The sequence below is a fragment of the Setaria viridis genome, chromosome 7, assembly GCF_005286985.2.
Source record: "Setaria viridis chromosome 7, Setaria_viridis_v4.0, whole genome shotgun sequence".
Taxonomy (NCBI): domain Eukaryota; kingdom Viridiplantae; phylum Streptophyta; class Magnoliopsida; order Poales; family Poaceae; genus Setaria; species Setaria viridis.
The window spans coordinates 24581691-24602229 of NC_048269.2; the positions used below are offsets into that span (position 1 = coordinate 24581691).

The 20539-nt window shown below is 45.8% G+C and overlaps 2 protein-coding genes across 2 annotated transcripts; one reads left to right on the forward strand and one right to left on the reverse strand.

Moving 5' to 3' along the window:
- Positions 1-1617: 1617 nt before the first annotated feature.
- Positions 1618-2818, reverse strand: LOC117865490 (nicotinamidase 2). Its single transcript, XM_034749706.1, has one exon. It carries the CDS (start codon positions 2810-2812, stop codon positions 1940-1942), a length of 873 nt encoding a protein of 290 aa, XP_034605597.1. The 5' UTR covers positions 2813-2818; the 3' UTR covers positions 1618-1939.
- Positions 2819-9469: 6651 nt separating this feature from the next.
- On the forward strand, positions 9470-17830 carry LOC117863776 (probable sphingolipid transporter spinster homolog 2). Its single transcript, XM_034747619.2, has 16 exons — positions 9470-10227; positions 11346-11474; positions 11707-11808; positions 12265-12369; positions 12465-12540; positions 12946-13020; positions 13380-13482; positions 13619-13684; positions 14247-14322; positions 14571-14668; positions 14759-14835; positions 15049-15162; positions 15926-16045; positions 16283-16411; positions 16713-16791; positions 17266-17830. Exons 1-16 carry the CDS (start codon positions 9860-9862, stop codon positions 17385-17387), a joined length of 1839 nt encoding a protein of 612 aa, XP_034603510.1. The 5' UTR covers positions 9470-9859; the 3' UTR covers positions 17388-17830.
- Positions 17831-20539: the final 2709 nt, after the last annotated feature.

The window sequence follows — 20539 nt, forward strand, 5'->3', positions numbered from 1 at the left end:
AATAAGCTTGGCCTTCGTCTGCGCACACGGAAGACATCTGAGTTAGCTGGGAGATGATATTGAAGGTCAAAATAGTTCCTGTGAATTGTCTAAAATTCCTCGTATGGTAGTTTAGATTCACATGTTCCTAAGTTGCGCATTTGTATGTCTGTAATGCGATCCTTCAGAATTCAGATCGTGCAATCGTAGGTTGCTCTTCTTGTGCCCTTCAAAGGCCAAACCAGGGAGCACTCTGTTTCCTTTGTGCGTTTGCTTTCCTGTATTTCCTATTACTCTACTCTAAAATCATCCATTATGCCACAAGAACTGATGCTTAGTAATGTCAAGAAAGCTGTCCTAAATGTTCAGCTATAATCTCGGAACTGTGTTCTTACAAGAGAAATCGTTGCTGCACTCTGCATGCTACCACAAACCACATTGACACCTAGTACTGACAGCGAAATTTTACGAGAACACGAAACAAGCAAGGGTTTGAGTTTGGGGCTTGTGACAGCGCACCATTTCCTGGAGATCTCAAAGGAACTTGTGGCACTTGGGTTTGCTCGGATCGTCGGGCTCCTCCGCTTCTGTTGGGGCCTTGACTTCCTCCGCAGCATCAAGAGAGGCCCGGCAGAGTTCCCCGGTCGTGGTCGTACCAGCGCTCTCGCCGACCGCCGCCCTCTTTCCTCCAGGCAATGCCGCCGCCGCCGCCGTCTTTGCACCAGAGTCCTTGTCGCCCGCCTTCCTCTTGAGCCTGGCCCTGCGGCCGCTGCCTCCTCATCAATCTCCTCCTCGATTCATCATGGGGATTGGCGGTGGCGGGCAGAGGAGCACGAGATCTGGGTGATGACGAGGAGCCCAAGCTCCAGGCGGAGGTTGGCAGCGGCGTTGGGCGGTGGCGGCCAGGCGCGCGACCAGGACACGGGGCAGCAGCGACCTGGGAGGCGGGTTCGAGGCGCGGGCGGCGGCGTGGAGCACGGGAGCGCAAGGCGTTGGGAGGAGGTGGCACGGGTGAGCAGGTGGTAGGAGGTCGCCCCTTGCCCTCGCCCTCGCCGCGCGCAGGGGCAGCGGTAGCCAACGGGGCACCCGCTCCGACTGCCGCCCGCACCCTCGCCCCTCGCCCTTTGCTAAGAAAGGAGAATCTTTTTGCCGTTTAACCCCCTCTCTTCTCTCATTTTATCACCTGAACCCCTTTCTCTTTAGAATATGGACTGCTGATTGATTTCTAAAAATTTCAGGGGCTTTTTTGCAAAATAGGACGACGGACGAAAAAAGTGTGGCAGAGACACTAATAATAGGTATAGATTTTGTAAGGGCCAAACGACATGGTTGCACACGCATAAGACCAATGAGATAAACTCCACTTTAGTGACATTTGTAAGAAGGGCCAAACCTGGGCTGTTCACAAGAGATAAACCACATGATGTGCTATGGGTCATGGGCCTTGCTAAAGGTTTGTTGGGCCGGTGCGGACATGAGCTGCTGTTGTGCGTGTGCGGTGTGCCACTGTGCCCAGCAAATACGTCATGACGCGGCGCCAAATTTCACCTCTAAGTACAGCTTTCTTAATCAAATCAGCATTCAACGCAACAAAACTGATAGGAAAAGAACACACAGGTAGTCCGCACATCATTCTCCACATACCTTTTACATTATTTGGGCAGATAATAGCACAATATCAGAGTTCTGAACAAGTTTTTTTTTGGGTTGCAAAGAGATATCTGAACAGTGAACAAGTAACAAGCACTGCATAATCGGATCTGCAGAAAGGAGGAAACACAGATAGCATAATCTGAACAAGTACATAATGTTGGCCGATCCAACGAAGACTTGGTGTTCAAAAAGCATACACACAAGGGACCCAATCACTAGGATGCATTGGGCACGCACACGAACGCGATGCAGAAGCGCATGCAGTTCAACTGACACAGATAAAGGCGCGGAGAGCACCCGGATCACCTCACTTGGCCACCTTCCCCAGCGCCGCCTCGAACCGCATGCAGTCGACGATGTAGGCGAAGCCGTAGGCCATGTTGGCGAGCGTGGCCTCGTGCAGGTCCCGGCTGGCCGTGGCGGTGGCGTCGGCGGAGAAGAACACGCGGAACCCCCTCACGAACGCGTCCCGCGCGGTGGTCTCGCAGCACAGGTTGGTCATCACGCCACACACGACCACCTCCTCGGCGCCCGCCCGCCGCAGCGCCTCCTCCAGCCCCGTGCCGGCGAAGGCGCTGTACGTGCTCTTCTCCACCACGAGGTCCCCCTCGGCGCGCCCGGCGCCCGGGAGCAGCTCGGCCGCCGGCGTGCCGGCGTCGATGCGGTCCCCGGGCCACCACTCGCGGAGCGGGCGGCTGCGCGGGACGTCGTCTCGGTCGACGTGGCGGGTGTGCACGACGGGCATCCCCGCGCTGCGGCAGAGCGCGACGGTGGAGGCGATCGCCGGCATGATCGGAGCGGCGAGCGAGGCGAAGTGGCCCTGCACGTCGATCACGAGGAGAGCCGCCTTGCGGGGGTCCGGGTCGCGCCGGCGCGTCTCGTACCTGGTGTACGTGGGCGCTGGAGGCGGCATGGCGGGCGGGGGACGCCGGCGGTAGTGGAAGGTGGGATCCTGGCTGCGTGCGCGGATCAGGGAGATCTCGAGGGAATCAGGAGGGGTTTGGGCTGTGGGCTGTGCTGGTTGGTTGGTGCCGACTGCCGCCGAGTGGGGAACGAGAGCGAGGGAGCTAGGACTCCGGAGACTTCCAGACGCGACAGATACACCCGGACACCCCCCACCCGGGCAGCAGGAGCGCGAGTTGGAGCGAGCGGCCCAGGCCTCCCGTTGCCGGTTTCGCATGCAGATCGACTCGCGACGACCGTAAGGCAAGGCACGCAGCAGGTGGCCATAAAGGGCCGTTCCTGGCCTCTGAACAGTAGGAACATAGCGCATGGTAGGCTGTAATTTTGTAATCTATTAGATATACTAAAGTGGCTGGCTTCGGGGTGAGATCCATGTATTGTTCATGTGGGATCCACAAACTGTTCAGTGGGATCCATGATGGACCCACGTACTATTCAGGTGGGACTTGTGCACATTGGTGATGCTACGGTCCTATCGAGTGAGTTCCATTATTAAAAAATTAGGTTTTTCCCATTATTTGAAAGTATAAAATATATTTAATTATTTCTTGTATATAAAACCAATAACTAACCTTTGTATACCGCATTCACATGTGGTAGCCTACTACTTTTTGCACTGCTTTTACTTCATAAACTCATAAATTATGATTGAATTATTCGTTCATTGCTAATTTTATCCTTTGTCCCTACAAAACTAATAATCAATGTAAACCAATCCGTCAGCTATATCTACTAGCACCCAAAAGTTAGTGAATTCCTAAGTAAAAAAGTTATTTGTACCTCTATATCAAAATGTTTGGGATTGGCGCGTTCTCAGATTATGAGCTACTGTGCCACCGATTTAATGTAGCTTTTGAATTTGATTCAATACATCGTTATGATGTTGTTTTGAGTATAGTAGAAGACAATATTTTTTCATTATTACTTTAGATTAATCTTTTTGTATGCGGGCCTGGCTAGTTTATTTTTCAAATAAGTGGCAATTGTACCAGTAATGGGCTGCTCCCCGTAACCTTTTTAGACGATAATGCAGACTTTGTCGTATTCTGCGGTATGTAGACGCACCCGCGTCCTCTGGGGTCTGGGAAGTGGGAACGGCTCCACGCTCTCGCTCTACGACACCCCCGTCGGCATCCGCGCGCTCGTCTGCTGGGAGAGCAAGATGCCGCTCTCGTCGGTTCATCCTGGGCTCCTGGCGCCCTGGCGGCGAGTCAGTTCTGTACCTCAGGAAGGAACTACTCGCCCCCGCCCGGGTACGCCATTCTCCGGCTTCGACGAGGAGCCCGCGCCGGGCGCTGTTGTCTCCCGCCGGGGCAGTGTGTCGTCGTCTCGCCGTCCAGGACTGGACCGTCCTCGCGGTGCCCAAGTACGACGGCGAGGGACTCCCCACAGCCGATCTAGGTGCGTACTGCATTATTTAAGAGGAAACGTGTCGTTGTGCATCTCCTGGCGCTGACACGTTTGCTCTGTGCCCTGCTAGTTGGATTACTCTGACCCACACCAATCCACAGCAAACTCAGCTATATTTGTATTATCTAAATCCAAACCAATCCACGTAGAACTCATGAGTTTGTTATAAAAAAAACTATGGTTCATAAAAAAAACTCGTATATATTTGAAATAAATATGAGTCCGACATGTAGGTCCTACATCAAGAGCCGGACTCTAAAACTAAAACGTCGTGTTCACACTGAAATTGATCGAAATTTGTTGAAGATGACAGAGTTTGAGTGCCCGCTACTTTATGCTAAATAGTATGGCTAAACATACATTTGGGTCCTGCATTAAGAGCCGGACCCTAGAATTAAAATCTCACGTTCACACCTTAAAATTTTAGCAAAATTCATCAAAATTTGTTGGAGATAGCTCAATTTGACTGTCCACTATTTTGTGTACAATAGTATGGCTAAACATACGTGTGGGTCCCACGTCAAGAGCCGGATACTAGAATTAAAACCTCGCGTTCACACTTTAAAATTTTAGCAAAATTGATTGAAATTTGTTGGAGATGACTCAGTTTAAGTGTCCGCTATTTTGTGCAAAATAGTATAATTGGATATATATATGTGGGTCCCATGTCAAGAGTCGGACCCTTGAACTACAACTTCTCTTTCACACTTAAAAATTTTAACGAAATTGATTGAAATTTGTTGGAGACGATTTAGTTTAATAATTAGCTACTTCATGCACAGTTGGACTTATATGTGGGCCCACATCAAGAATCGGATTCTTAAATTATTTTGTGAATCAAAATAATACAACCCACTCTAAACCACTCCTAAACTATTTCTTCTTAGGAGAAATCTAAACCAAACTAGAATCGGCCTATTAATAACCAATCTAAACAACTTTAAAAAATCCAATCCATTAAAACTATTATACCCGATCCAAATAGCAGTGCTATCTGTGCGTGACTTCAGTGAAATCGTTCCGGCCAAGTTCGATTTCGACGTGGTTGGACACTCCTTGAGACTTTGGGGTACGGTTCCGGTGTTCGACTTCGACTTCCACTTCCACTTCCGGAAGGGCTTCACCTGCAGTCCTTGTCCTGCATAATACGGAGTGCAATCACTATTCGAAGTCCTGAAGGCATGAACGGCTGAAACTCATCGATGGACAACGGACTCCCGGTGAATATAGCAGGCTTATGCCAGCGTGTGAATAAATCTCACAAAACGTGTCATCTCGTCAAGAAAATATTGCATCAACGAATCGTTGTAGGAAGAGTATGTATATACGTAATATAATTCTACAATAGTTGATCGCACCGTGCAATTGCGCGTGCGGCGTGGCTTATCTGCGACGTGGTTATGTACATTCTGCTCGCGTGCATCGCAAACTTGCGTGTCAACCCGGGCAGGAACAGCTCCGATTCTTTTCCTCTGATCGCTAGCTACAGACTACAGTGTTTGCCCAATGCTCCAAGGCATATGGATCAGAGTTCTGCAGCACTCCTGCAGATTCGGTAGACCTGATCTCACCTTTCATGTAGAGACGACCACTAGCTCATTGCAATAAAAATTAGCATAAGATACAGCTTATCCAATGATCTAACTCTAAACACGTAATTCAAAATATAAATAGATCCACGTATCAGCCCCACGTAATAAAATATATGTACGAGACTACCTCTTGATTAAGAGGTAGCTCTTCTTTCTTTTTTTCTTTCTCCCTCTTCCACTAGATAAAATATTATATTTTAATCTTATGAGCTAGCTGACAAGACCTTAGCTTGTGATGATGCCATCGAACCAAAACAGGCCTGCTCGCTCGTCAGCACTGTCATGGGCCAGGCAAAAACAAACAGGTCTTTTTACTAGTAAGGCCCAAGTGTGGCCTGGCCCCGAAACGGGCGGTCTGACAAAAAAAAAAACAAGAAGAAGCAAGGACAGTCCTGGGTGGCTCGTGCACTCGTGATGATCCGTGATCAATCACCAGAACTAAACTGGACCATCTCTCAAATTCTCAACAAGTTAGGTTAAGAAAAGCACACGATTTGGTGAAGTGGAGTAGAAGACTAAACAAACCTCAACAGGTAGCGTAGGTAGCTTTGGCGTGACTCCTGGAGCACGGCGGCTACAATTTTACGTCGCCCCACGCTGAGACTGTGACGGTGCGAGCGCATGGTTTTCTAAGGGAAGATCACGGCAAACATCTTTCGTGTCCAGAGCACGTATCTTTAGTGCAACGATCCTATGCGGCTAAAAGCAACATCCCACCACACCGGCGATAATCTTTGGAGACGCCCTCTTTGCTCCTTTGCCCGTCCTCATCAAAGTGCTGTGGCACGCCTTTCAAACTTTAAAACCGAACATTGACGGCACGGTCCAGAGGCTAAGCACGATCTGTAACGGAAGTGTGGCACGCCTTTCAAACTTTAGACTGAACATTGACGGCACGGTGCAGGCCTAAAGGCGCGGCCTAGCTAGGCACGGTCCGAACGGAACGCAGGAGATTGTTCAGCGACGTAGCAACCTCGAGCCGCGTACTGACTGACAGCACTGAAAAAGCTGTGCTTCAGGTACTGCGGTTCTTCAGTACGGTAAACTGAATTTTCTGAGAAAAAGGACACTCGAACACGTTCGATTGACAGAGCAATCGCCCAAATAATTGGAACTTGGAAGACAGCGACAAGGGGGAAAGGACGGTCAGCTACTGTTGCCTGTTGGCAGCACGAAGCCGCGAGGAAGATCCCGATTTGATGCCTGGAGGGATGATTGGATTGGGAATAATTGTAGCCATGACCGCGTACGGCTGGCATCAGGCTAATCCTAGTGGTGGCATCGTCAACAAGAAGGTGAAAGAAGGTGAAATTATGTTTGAAACTACCCCTTCAATTTATAATTTCATGACACATTCAAAGTGGGTTTTCGTACCAGAGAGTTTCATCTAGATGAAACTAGTTCCTTCTCTTCCCTCTTAAATTTCCTGCCATGTCATCGGATTAGCTGATGTGGCACTATATTTAATGTGTATAAAACTCCTGTAAAACTACCACGGGAAATAGCATTACAACCTCACCCAACAGCTAGCTACATCTAGATGAAATTAGTTCCTTCTCTTCCCTCTTAAATTTCCTACCATGTCATTAGATTAGCTGATGTGGCATGTGTATAAAACTCCTGTAAAACTACCACGGGAAATAGCCTTACAGCCTCGCCCAACAGCTAGCTAATCTCCCCTGTCGATCGATGGTCCAAGGTTTTGCAGGTAAATAAATACGATAAAGCCCGGCAAAGAAAGAAAAAGCGACACAAAGGTAGGATGGATGTTGGTGGTGCCCCAAGCGCCACCTTTGCGAGCGAGGCCCACCAGGCCGCGCTAAATACTTCCAAAACACAAGCTCGACGGGCGCGGCTGCATGCACAGTAGACACACAAGATGACACTGTGACAGTCCAATTGATAATCATTGCACCAGATGGGAAACACTGCTGCTACTACTCGATGCCTAGGCAAATACTGTTAGGCTGTTCGGTGTGTTCGGCGTTTGAAAATTTTGGTGTGCAAGAAATGGAAACGATCGTCCAGGTTTTGGTGTTTTCGGTACGGTGTTCGGTTTTACTGAAGTCAAACCGAAGTCCATACCTCATCTTTGGCCCTGTCTAGTTCCCCTCAAACTCCCAACTTCGACACTATGCAAAAAGAAGATTCCCCATCACATCAAACTTGCGGTACATGCATGGAGTACTAAATGTAGACGAAATCAAAAACTAATTGCACAGTTTTGTTGTACTTTGCGAGACGAATCTTTTGAGTCTAATTAGTCAATATTTGGACAATAATTCACAAATACAAACGAAACGCTACAGTGTGCTACAGTGCTACAACAATAATTTTGCATCTCCAAACTTTGGGCAACTAAACAAGGCCTTTGTTGTGGCTATCCCTGTCCAAGCCTAGTAGGGAGACGGAGACCGCACCATGCCGCCCTGCAAGCGCCTGCCCTGCGGTCGTGGGTCGCCGTTGCTTGGGACGTGCACCGTGGTCGGCGGCCGGTCGCCCGCACTGCCGTTGCTCCATGCATGCGTAGCGCTGCAGCGGCCGCTCGCTGTGCCCCCACCGCCACGTGCCGGACCAGTGGCCGCTCGCCCGCACCGCAAGCTCATAAAGCCGCACCAGCCACTCGTCTTGCTGCCTCGCGCGCCTCGAGGACGGGATCCTGCGAAGCTGTGGTGGATAGGGTGGGAGGCGCCGATGCGGGAGCAAGACGGGGAAGAAGAGTCCGATGGAGGGATGGCGAAAAGAGGATCGATGGTGAGATGATAGGGCGGTGTGGCCTTGGGCTGAGATAGGCCAAAGTCCTTATGCGCCCACCGGAGAGTAAGGATTGAACGGATGCCAGTAGTACATCGGTGATTCGGCTCGGCTCGGAGCTGAAACCGACACCGACGCAAAGGACCGATTTGGGAAAAAAATCAAAACTGACACCGACCCGAAAAACCAAAAAAGCCAACATTTCAGTTCGGTCGGTTCAATTCGGTGTTTTTTCTGTTTTGGTTTAAAAGTGCCCACCCCTAAATACTATCACAGCCTGTCACATGATCCGGGAACGAGATGGAATGGGATCTATGTGGGAACGAGATGGAATGGAATCTATCTTAATAGGAATAGTTCTCCTTTTGACCGCTAGCGGGGATGTTTGGATCCATGGACTAATTTTTAGTTCGGATCACATCGGATATTTGATACCAATTAGAAAGACTAAACGTGAACTAACTATAAAACTAATTGCATAAGTCGTGACTAATTCGCGAGATGAATCTATTAAACCTAATTAATTCATGATTAGTGCATATTTACTATAGCATCACATGGTCAAACCATGGACTAATTAGGTTTAATAGATTCGTCTCGCGAATTAACCTTCATTTATGCAATTGGTTTTATAATTAACCTATATTAATACTCGTAATTAGCATCTAAACATTCGATGTGACATGAACTAAACATTCAATGTGACGTGGACCGTACTTTAACCTATATTAATACTCGTAATTAGCACCTAAACATTTGATGTGACATGAACTAAACATTCAATGTGACGTGGACCTACTTTAGTCGCTGTAACCAAACGGGCTGAATCCACAATCACCACCTGTTCCCAGCTACTGACTGACGCGCTGCAAGTATTTGCGAGCGTATTTAAAAAGCGTCCGAGTAGATACAGCTATTAAACTCCCAGCTACCCGCCAGAATCGCGCATTTAAAAAGCGTCCGAGTAGTAGAGCTACCACGGCCAGATAAGCCGCCGGTCCATCATGAGCCTGGTCCACGCGCCGCGTGCCCCCGCACGTCCACTAGCGCCGGTCTCCCTCGCTCGTTCCCCGTCGACACGCCGCCGCCGGGGAGCCGAGGGCAGCGTGCGGTGCGAAGCCGTGAAGAGGACGAGCTCAGCTCGGGGGAGAGGAAGGAATCTCTCCCAACCAGCCAGCACCCAGCAGCCAGCATCCGTGCTCCCGCAACCTACCTCCCCCCTTCCATTCCCCAACAGCCCCACGGCCGCGTCGCCTTCCCCTTCCGGCCGAAACCACCCGCTTCCTCATATCAATATATTCACCGAATATTCAGCTCGGCTGATCCGCTATAAAACGAACCAAACCAAAAACCAAGACCAACCCGCCCGCCCGCGCGACATTTTATCCGTTCCGGTTGGACCCATGAGATATTTCGTTGGGATCCCGACGGCGCACGGGAGGAATTCCGTGTGGTGGTAACCGATTACAAACTCTCCAGAGTCAATTCATCAGCCCATAAAAAATTTTATGGGCGGATCACCCGTCGCCGCCCAGGAAGCGAGCGACGACGACGCCGCCCGGGTCGTGGTGCCAGTTGCGGGATCCCACGTCGAGTCCGCCTCCAACCCCCTCCCTGCTGCGCCGGGTTCGGTGACCCCTGTGGCGGAGGGCGACCAGGAGCACTCCAAGCGGGAGGCACCGGCTGAGGCGGCACCGGCGGCGGCGGCGGCGGCGGCGGCGGCGGCTTCGGTGGAGGCTAAGAAGGAGGCGGCGCCAGCAGCAGCAGCAGGCGTGGAGGCCATGGCGGTCACCGTGGTGCGGGACGTCGAGACGGGCCTGGACGCGAGCACCAGCGACCAGGGCGGGGACAAGCCTTCCTGGTTCACGCCTAAGAGGTAACCCAACCCCGTAGCAGAGCTCGATTGAGCACCATCGTCTTGTCGTGGAACTCGGTTGTGGTGGGTTTGATCTGTTTTCGTTGCATCTGGTTTTCTGGGAGCTCTGTGGCGGTGCTGGCCTCCGCCGATGGTTCGAGGACCTTGGGTTCTCTGGAGGTCCAATTGAACGCGCTGGAATTTAGCTGTTTGCTTGGTCTGGGAAATTTGGGTTCTCCGGAGCTCCAATTGGACGTGTCGGGCCGTAGCTCGTGGTGCGAGAGATTTGGGTTCTCCGAAGCTCCAATTGGATTGCTGCTTGGCAATGGCTCGGACTGTGTATTTTTGAGCTTCTGGCGATGTTCAAGTTGCGGTGGGATCTAAGCAGGCCAACGGAGATAGCCATTAATTCAGTAGTTCGATGGGACTAACTAATCATCGGGGATGGCGTGTAACGATGTTCCGTTAGTTTAATCCGAATTTGCTTAACGCGCTGGTTGTTCCATTCGTGGCTTGGAGTTTTCGAATTTCTACGTTTCTCCTTGTTTGCTTGCTTTCGTGGTATGGATCTGCGTTTTTAATTCAGTGTTGGTTCGATCGATGGGCTTTGTTTTATTAGGCAACAGCTGGCGACCTTTTCCAGTGAGTATAAGGTTGCATTTACTTTGATGTGCATCGAAATTGGAAGGGGCCTGGAGTTTGGTTTGATCAGCTTTTATTGCCTGTATTCTGCTGGGGCATGGAAGCGCTTTGGATCTCAGTGTTAGCGAGATGGGAGCTGGAGAGAAAGTTTGTTATTTGGCTGTCCTCTGGTCATGTGAACATCTGATATGAAAATGAGGTTTCTGCTGTATGGTCACAGACTCACAGTTAATACTTTTAGTACATCATCATGTGCTCAGCATTCCACTGAATTAACCTCAAGTTTCATGCTCCTTTTATCTCACTTTAGAGAGAGGGGAGGTTGTAGAGGGAGAGAGAGAGAGCTGTTCACATGATTTATTGTCACAATCAGCTTGTAATGTAGTAGTCTACAAATTCTTCTTTATGTAGATTGCATTGGCATGGTGTATCCGGGTATATATGTATCTTCAAGTTATATATTTTGCTTGAGTTTTATTATTTTTCTACTCGTGCAGATTACTTGTCATGTTCTGCATTATCAACATGCTAAACTATGTTGATCGAGGAGCAATAGCAAGTAATGGTGTCAATGGTAGCCGCAAAAATTGTTCTGGTGGCACGTGCACCTCAGGCTCAGGAATTCAGTAAGTTTTATGAGAATTTTTTCTTAAACTGTTCATCTTTAACATATATATCAAATGGAATTAAAGCTGGAAACTCCAGAAAAGTTTTATTCAACTTTCTTTTGCTGATGTGATCCCCTCCGTATTTTTTATTAATATAAGTCGCCACTTGTCTACTTTCTTAAGATGCAATATGTTGGCCACACTCTTTCCATTTACTCACTATCTGTCTTACCATGCTTGGCCTCTGTAGGGGAGACTTTAATCTTAGTAATGCTGAAGATGGTGTGCTGTCCTCAGCATTTATGGTTGGATTGTTGGTGGCTTCACTGATATTTGCTTCCCTGGCAAAAAGGTTAGCTCTCTCTTCATTCTTGTGTTTAGGGCTATGGACGTCCAAGTTGTCTGTTTGGTGTAGGGTGGATGGGATAAGCCAGTTTTTTGTGTGGTTGCAGGGATGAAGTGGATGGAATTAGAATATAGTTAACTAAGATATATATTCTTAGCTCTATTTAGAGGTTTCTATGCAAGTTCTCAAAAGTAACAGTATAGTATTAGAAACTGGATAATGAAATGTTCACTAATGGAGCTCTAGCTCATACTTATTGATATATAGTTATATTAATTATGGAAAAGCAAGAAGTATTACCAATAAGAAGAGGAATGTTCTAATACATACTGCAGATTAACAAATAATAACAAGTATGTATTGCGAATTGCGATGGAGGTGAATGCTGTAATTCATGTTTCATGTCCCCCAATATGAAGCGCTATTCATTTTCCGTTTGTGACCAATTTCCCTTCCTTGCAGACATAATCCTTTCAGGCTTATTGGTGTTGGCTTGTTAGTATGGACTATCGCAACAGCTGGTTGTGGGGTCTCTTTTGATTTCTGGTCAATTACTATATGCCGCATGTAAGTGCTTTTTCATCTCTTTCAAGTATCTGTTAAGAAAGGTTCAATGCCAATCATCTAATTGCATGGTCATTATCCAATTTTTTGTTACTCAGGTTAGTTGGTGTTGGTGAAGCTTCATTTATAAGTCTGGCAGCTCCATTCATAGATGACAATGCACCAGTAGCTCAGGTTCTGTTATTGTACTGCCTTTGAGATTGCTTTACTGTAAACATCTGTCCAAAATTAATAGCTACCTCTGTGTGTAGTTGTGGAGAGTTTAGTCCCACACTGGATAGTGCTAGCACACACTTGGGATCCAAACTTGGTAATTCTGGGTTAGCCCCTTTTGGATGAAAACTAGGACAAATGTCCAAGGGAGCTAGTATGTATGCATAGGCCTGCCCCAAGTCGGGATTGGGCCTTAGCATACAAGGATTCGTGGGGCATGGCATTTACACCATAACACCAAGCTGTGCACATATTCAAGCAATTCTCTCATCAAGCTATGCTATACATTGTTTTTAATGGTTACTGCTATTTACAGTTCTTCATGTCTTTAATCAGCCAATAACTTCCTGCTGCTAATGTTACCAGAAAACAGGATGGCTTGCTATGTTCTACATGTGCATACCAACTGGAATAGCATTAGGCTATGTTTATGGTGGACTGGTAAGTCTTATCATAAGTTCTGGTTTTCTTCCTATTCAGTTTTGACTTGAGTTACAGTTTGAGTAATACGCTTTTTCAGCATTATTTACATGAAGCACCTGATCCTTGCAATCTTATCTCTAGCATCTCTGCCCATTACCCATCAAATGGCTATTTCTTTCCCTTTGCTAAGGCTTCTTTGTTTAAGGCAGTGTAAATGAATATCCACCGTGGAATAATTTTTGGGGTCAAACGATACCATAAATTCTCTCTTGTTTATGATTTAAATGATGGAACTCCTTCATTATTGAGCTTGTTTTTGTACAAGTGTGCTATCAATTTGTATGAACAGGCTAAACAAATTATGTTATTCTCACCAGGTTGGGAAAATACTGAACTGGCGTGCTGCTTTCTGGGGAGAGTCAATTTTGATGATTCCTTTTGTTATTCTAGGCTTTGTGATAAAGCCACTAGAGCTGAAAGGTATGCCTTTCTTTTCTTACAGTTATTGTTAACTAAGCAAACAGCTCACTATACAGCATTTTGTAATTGTCATCCTGTGGTACCTGATGTTTTTCACTTTTTGTGCCTCTTTGGGGGCTGGGATTTTGTTTACCAGGATTTTCTCAGAACAGAACAAAAGAATACGGCCAGATGCTTAATCCTGAGGTTCAAGATCAGATAAGTATGTGCCTTGTATCAATATTTATCCTCCCATTGGACAACTAACAGTTTTTTTTGTTGCAATTTTGCTTTTTGGTAGAGCATAGAAGAATAGTCTCCATTGGAGCCAGTTGTTCTTTATATGCTGAGATTCTTCTGGATTCTGATGTTCTTGTGCTTCTGTTCATCTTTGTAAAACAAACAATTCTGAGCCGCAGATCTAATTTTATGATGAAATTGAACTAGCTTGGCTTTTATAAGCATCTCAAATAGTTTGTAAGATAAATATTTTAAGACTAGCTTGGCATTCATAAGCATCTCAAATGATTCATAAGATAAGTAATTTAAGAAGTAAGGCAGGTGTTTTGCTAAGGATGTTAGCTTATTTTGAATTTCCTTCTATTTAAAATTCAGAGCGGCGACCAAGTACTTTTGGGGAAGTTAGCAACTAAGTTATAGATATGTTTTTGGTGGCCCTCATGCATAGAGCTTGTGGCCTTCATGCTAAGTAGAAGCTGCCTCCTCTTGACTTATGGCTAATGCTCCCTTATTTTTGCTTTTCTGTTTATTTCTGTCTGATCCAGATAATAATGGGACAAAGCGTGTTATGCCTGGTGGAATCGATGATCTTGCAGGAAAGGTCCCACAAAAGTTATCCTTGTAAGCACTTCTAGACATTTTTTTTTGCAATTGTCAAATATTGATTTGTTTTAATGTTTATTGCCTTTATGTAATGTATTTCAATGTAATATGATGATTTATCTCAGTTGTTCAAGCAGGTATAACTAAATGTTTTAGATATTTAAAGTGATCATTGGAGCTATATGTACATGTGCTTACTAGACTTTTCTGGACCTTTTAACGATCTATCTTAAGGCTCATTACACATCTCTGTTTTGATCCTGCAGCTCCAGGTTTGGCCAGAGTCTCATGACTGAAATTGGTCGTTTCGGCAAAGATATGAAAGAACTACTACAAGAGATGCCTTTTTTCATCGTTGTCTTAGGTCAGATTGTCCTCTCAATGTCTTGTGTGTTCCACACTTTTTGTACATCTATTTATGATTCTGAAGTTTCCTTTCCCTATATTATTTCAGGTTACATCTCCTATAACTTTGTCATCGGTGCTTATTCCTACTGGGGCCCCAAGGCGGGCAAACAGATCTACAATATGGTAGAAGTCCTGTCTTTCACTCACATGTGGCAATATGTTTGCATATTACATATAATCATATATTAGATGTGTGACCATTATACATTTCTTATTTAAAAAAGACTGTTCAATCTCGATGGACCACAATTTAAGTCCAGTTTAGCACTGATCTAGATTAATACTCTATTTCATAATATCCAACTGACTACATTTCTCATTGAATTTTTTAATCAGGCGAGCGCAGATCTTATGTTTGGTGGAATAACTATAGTATGTGGAATCCTTGGAACTCTATCAGGAGGTATCATCCTTGACAAGATAGGGGCTACAATTCCTAATGCTTTCAAGGTAAGAAAATACAATACCTAATCCTTGACAATATAGCAGTCGAAATGCAGTTTGTTATTTTCATAACCAAATTATCTGTGTTTTTGTTTTGTTTTTCCTTCCGAAGTGAGCTGCAAGCTAACATTCTGCAGTCCTTATTAATAAGCTTGAGTAAAATACACCCATGGTCCTTCAACTTGTGTTGCGATGTCATCTCCCTAAACTGCTAAAAAACGTATGATCCCCTAATTTTGTTTTCATTCTTTTTCCTATTTGGTTTCTTTCTTTCTCTCGAACACGCAGAAGAGTTGTGTCATTCCCTTAAGAAGAAGAAAGTATACGATGCAAGGAAGTGTGTAAACCCTACCAAAACAAACACACCCACACAGAGAACTAGATTACGGCAGTGCCGATTACAAAAGTGTAACGACCAGCCTGCACTGCCTATTTGGTTTCTTATCATCATGATTACAGTAACATTAAGGGCATGTTTGGTTGGACACTAATTTTACACAACTGTATATGAATCACTAAACCCTCAGAACATTGAGTTGCTTGCATCTGGGTTGTTATTTTCTTCCTTTGTTGTATTCCCCAATCTGGGTTTTCATCTTCCTTTTAATATAATCGGCAGCTCTCCTGCCTGGTAAAAAAAAGAGAAAGTTTATGTGTGAATTGTTTGGGGGCAATAAAGCTTAACTAAGTCATTTCATGTACCGCTTTCAACGATCATAACTAGTCATATTATGTGTACTTCCATGGATTCACGGGACTTCCCTTGCAGCTTCTCTCTAGCGCAACATTTCTAGGGGCAATATTCTGCTTTGGTGCCTTTTGTTTCAAGAGCCTATATGGATTCATATTCTTCTTTGCAATTGGGGAGATTTTGGTTTTTGCAACTCAGGTAATTCCTTTTCTTCTGTTCAACATTTATACTACTTCAAGTCCTAGATTTGTTGCCATTATTGCCTACCATGGTAATTGCTGCATGGGTATTGTATGCAACTATTGCTTTATTTTGCAAAATCGCCTCTATCTTGATTTGCTTTTCACGCCATTGAGCAAATAAGCATTTCTTCAGTGTATTTAGATGAATGCACCTAGCTAACATCTGCGTATGCTTAATTCTTTTGACTTGCAGGCACCAGTAAATTTTGTATGCCTTCATACTGTGAAGCCACATTTGCGGCCATTGGCAATGGCCGTATCCACTGTTTCAATCCATATATTTGGTGATGTGCCTTCTTCACCTCTTGTTGGGCTTCTTCAGGTACTTGTCTGTTATTGTTGTTGATGTTGTATTCTAGTCAGTCAAAACAGACTGCCTCAGCAAACTTGCCATTTTCCTTCTACGTGATTAAAATATAGGTCCATCATGTATATGAGATTGGCCCATGTAGTGCAAATAATCGCTGAAAATTTGGTATATTGGATTCTGTGTGAAATACGTTACTTCACATCTCAGTACTTCTAAGCTCTGGTCTCAGCTCAATGCATTTACAAGTTGCATATAGGTTGTTGTGTTCTTTAAGTTTTTTCCCCTGAGAGATGCTTTTTGAACCTTGATGCAGGACAAAATCAATAACTGGAGGTCCACGGCTCTTATATTGACATCCATCCTTTTCATTGCAGCTGTGTTCTGGTTTATTGGTGAGTTTAAAACCCTACAGTGTCACAAAGTCTATGTGCTCCCTTTTTTTGCCTTCACATGCTTCAGAGAAGCCTGTATGAAGCATGATCCCACTGTAGGATCATTTACATGTTCTGAACACTTGTGACTTAGCATCAATCCACCCAAAAAAAAATCGCATGCTTATTTGTTTGGTTTGAATATTCCTTTTCTATCGAGTAAAATTTTAAGCCTGGAAATTCCTCTGATTTCCATGAACAAAGTAAAATTTCCCACATAGAACAAGGGCCTGATGCACCTTTTAGTTGCCCCTTTCTTCTTGATTTTTTTAGCCTTTTTAATATAATAATAACCAGTGACTTTGCAGCTCCAGCAGATGATCCCCCTCAGTTTAACATCATCGTCCACAATGCTCAGTAGTCAGTAGTACACTGATGTCTGGATTTGTATTTTGTGATAATTCAACTGAAGTTGAGATGATCTTCTCGTTGCAGGCATATTCGTCCCCAGCGTGGATCGGTTCAAGGAAGAGAGCGAGGATGCTGTTCCTGCCGCCGAGAGGTCAAATCTCAGGCCACTGCTTGATGACAACGAGGGGGCACGGACATCTGACTAAAATCCGTGCAAGTGCGGGTCATAACCCTTTTCTTTTTTGGAGGGTGATCTTAGCCGGATTATTTACCATGTGCTAGCAAACATGCGAAATGTAAATTTGCACGTCAGTTGGCTATACCCTGTACATATGATAGGCCCGTTTGGTTTGCGTTCTTTTCTACTCCCTCCATCCCAAATTATAAGTCGCTTTGACTTTTTTGGTACATCCACTTTGCTATGCATCTAGACATATTGTTATATCTATATACATAACAAAGTGAATGTATCAAAAAAGTCAAAGCGACTTATAATTTGGGATGGAGGGAGTACTTTAGTGTACATACTACAGAAACAGGCAAGTGAATGCCAGTTTTTTTTCTTTATTTACAAATGTGAAACATTTCAGCAGCTTTGTGCCACGATCTAGCTTCTGATTAGAATTCAACAATGCTGGTTTGGAAGACCGCTCTGCCCGTTTCACTGTTGATATGCGTTCGAATACCAAAATCTGGCGTTGGAGTTGTCTTGTAAATTGTAATTGTAATAGTCGAAAAGCTTGGGAGAAGTATGCTTCCCATGATCCAGCAGAAGAATCAATGGAGGCTATACAGCTGGTGATGCCATGAAATGCCATAGATGGATATGCAACCGATCTCTTTCGCAAGTGGCATAATGGAGCATGCCCAGCATTTGTCTATATGAAAATAAAAAAAATGAATTTGTTGATGCATAGCAGAGGTCGACACCCAGCCATGGTCCCTATCATTTCAGTACAGCTAGTACATCCCGGTAGGTCACCGGAATAAAAACGCGGCGTCAATTCCTGACTGGAATGTGGCGTGTACCCTACACAAACGCAAGCCGGTGCTCGCGCGGGCACGACGAGGCGCAGCTCAGCGCAGCGCAGAACCGCAGAAGCGAGAAACCACACCAGGTGGTCCAGGCTGGGCTCAACTGCGACCTGTTGCGTTGCGTCAGGGCCAGGAGGTGAGCCGTCAATCCTCCCGATGATCCAGCCGCTCGGCGCTCTCGGCCCCGGGCTCCACGCCACACGCAGCTACCGTCCCGTAGCAGCGCAGGGTGAGGCTGTGACATGTCTGCATCTCAGCTCTGCATCCACTACGAAGGGGCTCACCGTTCGCCGGACCGAGCTCCTGATTCAGATTCAGGAGGGGGCTATCCCTTCTTGGACTATCGCCGGCAGTATCTCGCCCCTCGCTGCACGCGTCTCCCGGCCCTTTTCTGTTTGAAAATGACCTGTGACGGTTTGGCCCTTTTTGAGCGAAAATGACCGCTATTTATTAAGCTCCGTCGCCATCCATAGCCATCGATGCGGATCTTTGCTCTCGGCTTCTCTGCATATGGTATAGGAGTAGGGCTAGACTGAAATTTGAAAAACAGCTCCAGCTTAAACTGAGGCCTGAAACTTCCTCTCTGCGTCCAATTATCAAATACTTCATCACCTAGAATTATGACCTTATCTATAATGCCATGGTCGATGTCACGCTAAAGGGTGTTTGATACTACATGCTAAACTTTAGCAGTGTCATATCAGATGTTTGGATGCTAATGAGGAGGACTAAACATGACCTAATTATAAAACTAATTGCAGAACCTCTGTGCTAATTCACGAGATGAATGTATTAAGCCTAATTAATCCATCATTAGCAAATGGTTACTGTAGCACCACATCATTAAATAATGGATTAATTAGGCTTAATAGATTCGTCTCGTGAATTAGAATCCATCTGTGCAATTAGTTTTATAATTAACCTATATTTAATACTCCTAATTAGCATCCAAACACCCAATGTGATAGGTGCTAGACTTTAGCAGGGTATCCAAACGGGGCTTAAGTACAGTAAGGATACGAAGCGAGATGAGATCATGAGATTTGAGATCACGTGCCAATTAGGTCTGCTAATGGGTTGAAACCCGCACCAAACCCACCCTAACCCGCAATAAATTAACTCATTCACCCACCCGCCCCACTTCATAATTCTACTGTGTAAACCCAACCTAACCCGCCCCACAAATTGATATAACCCGTGGATTTGGTACATGAACCCATAAATTTATACAAACCTCATGTTCACACCTTAAAAAGTTTAGAGAAATTGTTTAAAATTTGTTGCAGGTAAATTAATTTGACAGTCCGCTACTTTGTGCAAAGTAATACGACTAGACTTATATGTAAGCCCCGTGTCAAGAGTCGGACCCTAAAATTAAAACTTCGTGTTCACACCTTAAAATTTTAGAGAAATTAATTGAAATTTGTTGCAGTTGAATTAGTTTGACAGCTCACTACCTTGTGCAAAGTAATTGCGCTGGACTTATATGTAGGCCCCGCGTCAAGAGTCAAATCCTAAAACTAAAACCTCACGTTCACACCTTAAAATTTTAGAGAAATTGACCGAAATTTGTTGCAGATGAATTAGTGTGATAATCCGCTACTTTGTGCAAAGTAGTGCGGTTGAACTTATATGTGAGCTCCACGTCAAGAATTCACACCTTAAAACTTTGAAGGAATTGACCAAAATTTGTTGCACTTGACAGTCCACTACCTTGTACAAAGTAGTGCTGTTGGACTTATATGTGGACCCCGCGTCAAGAGTTGGAACTTAAAACTAAAATCTTACGTCCACACCTAAAAATTTTTAGAGAAACTGACTAAAATTTGTTGCAGATGAATTAGGTTGGCAGTCCGCTACTTTGTGCAAAGTAGCGGCTGAACTTATATCGTGACCCATGCTAAGAGCCGACCCTAAAACTAAATCACTTCCAACCTATCCCGTACTTGCGATCTACCCGACCCATCCCAATGTTAAGCCCCCCCCCCCCCCCCCCCCCCCCCCCCCCCAATGCAGGCTGGAACGTGGGAATTCGAGGTCTCATGAACGAAAAAACTATTTCAACCGCCCCACTAGCAGCCCTAGTGCCAATTGCGAGAAGCCGGCCCTGCGGGGTTACAGGCTTACAGCAAAGTGAGAGCCACCACAGCAGGGCCGGCGGACCCAGGCACCCCAGCGTCCCCATGTGCCCTGCCCGCGCCCCCCCCGGCCCCAGCGTTGTACAGTGCACAGCGCTGCGTGCCTGTCCCTGCATCGCCACTTTGTAGACTCTAGTCTAGTCTAGAGACGGACGACAACGTCCAGTCAGGGCTGAGGCGCCTGC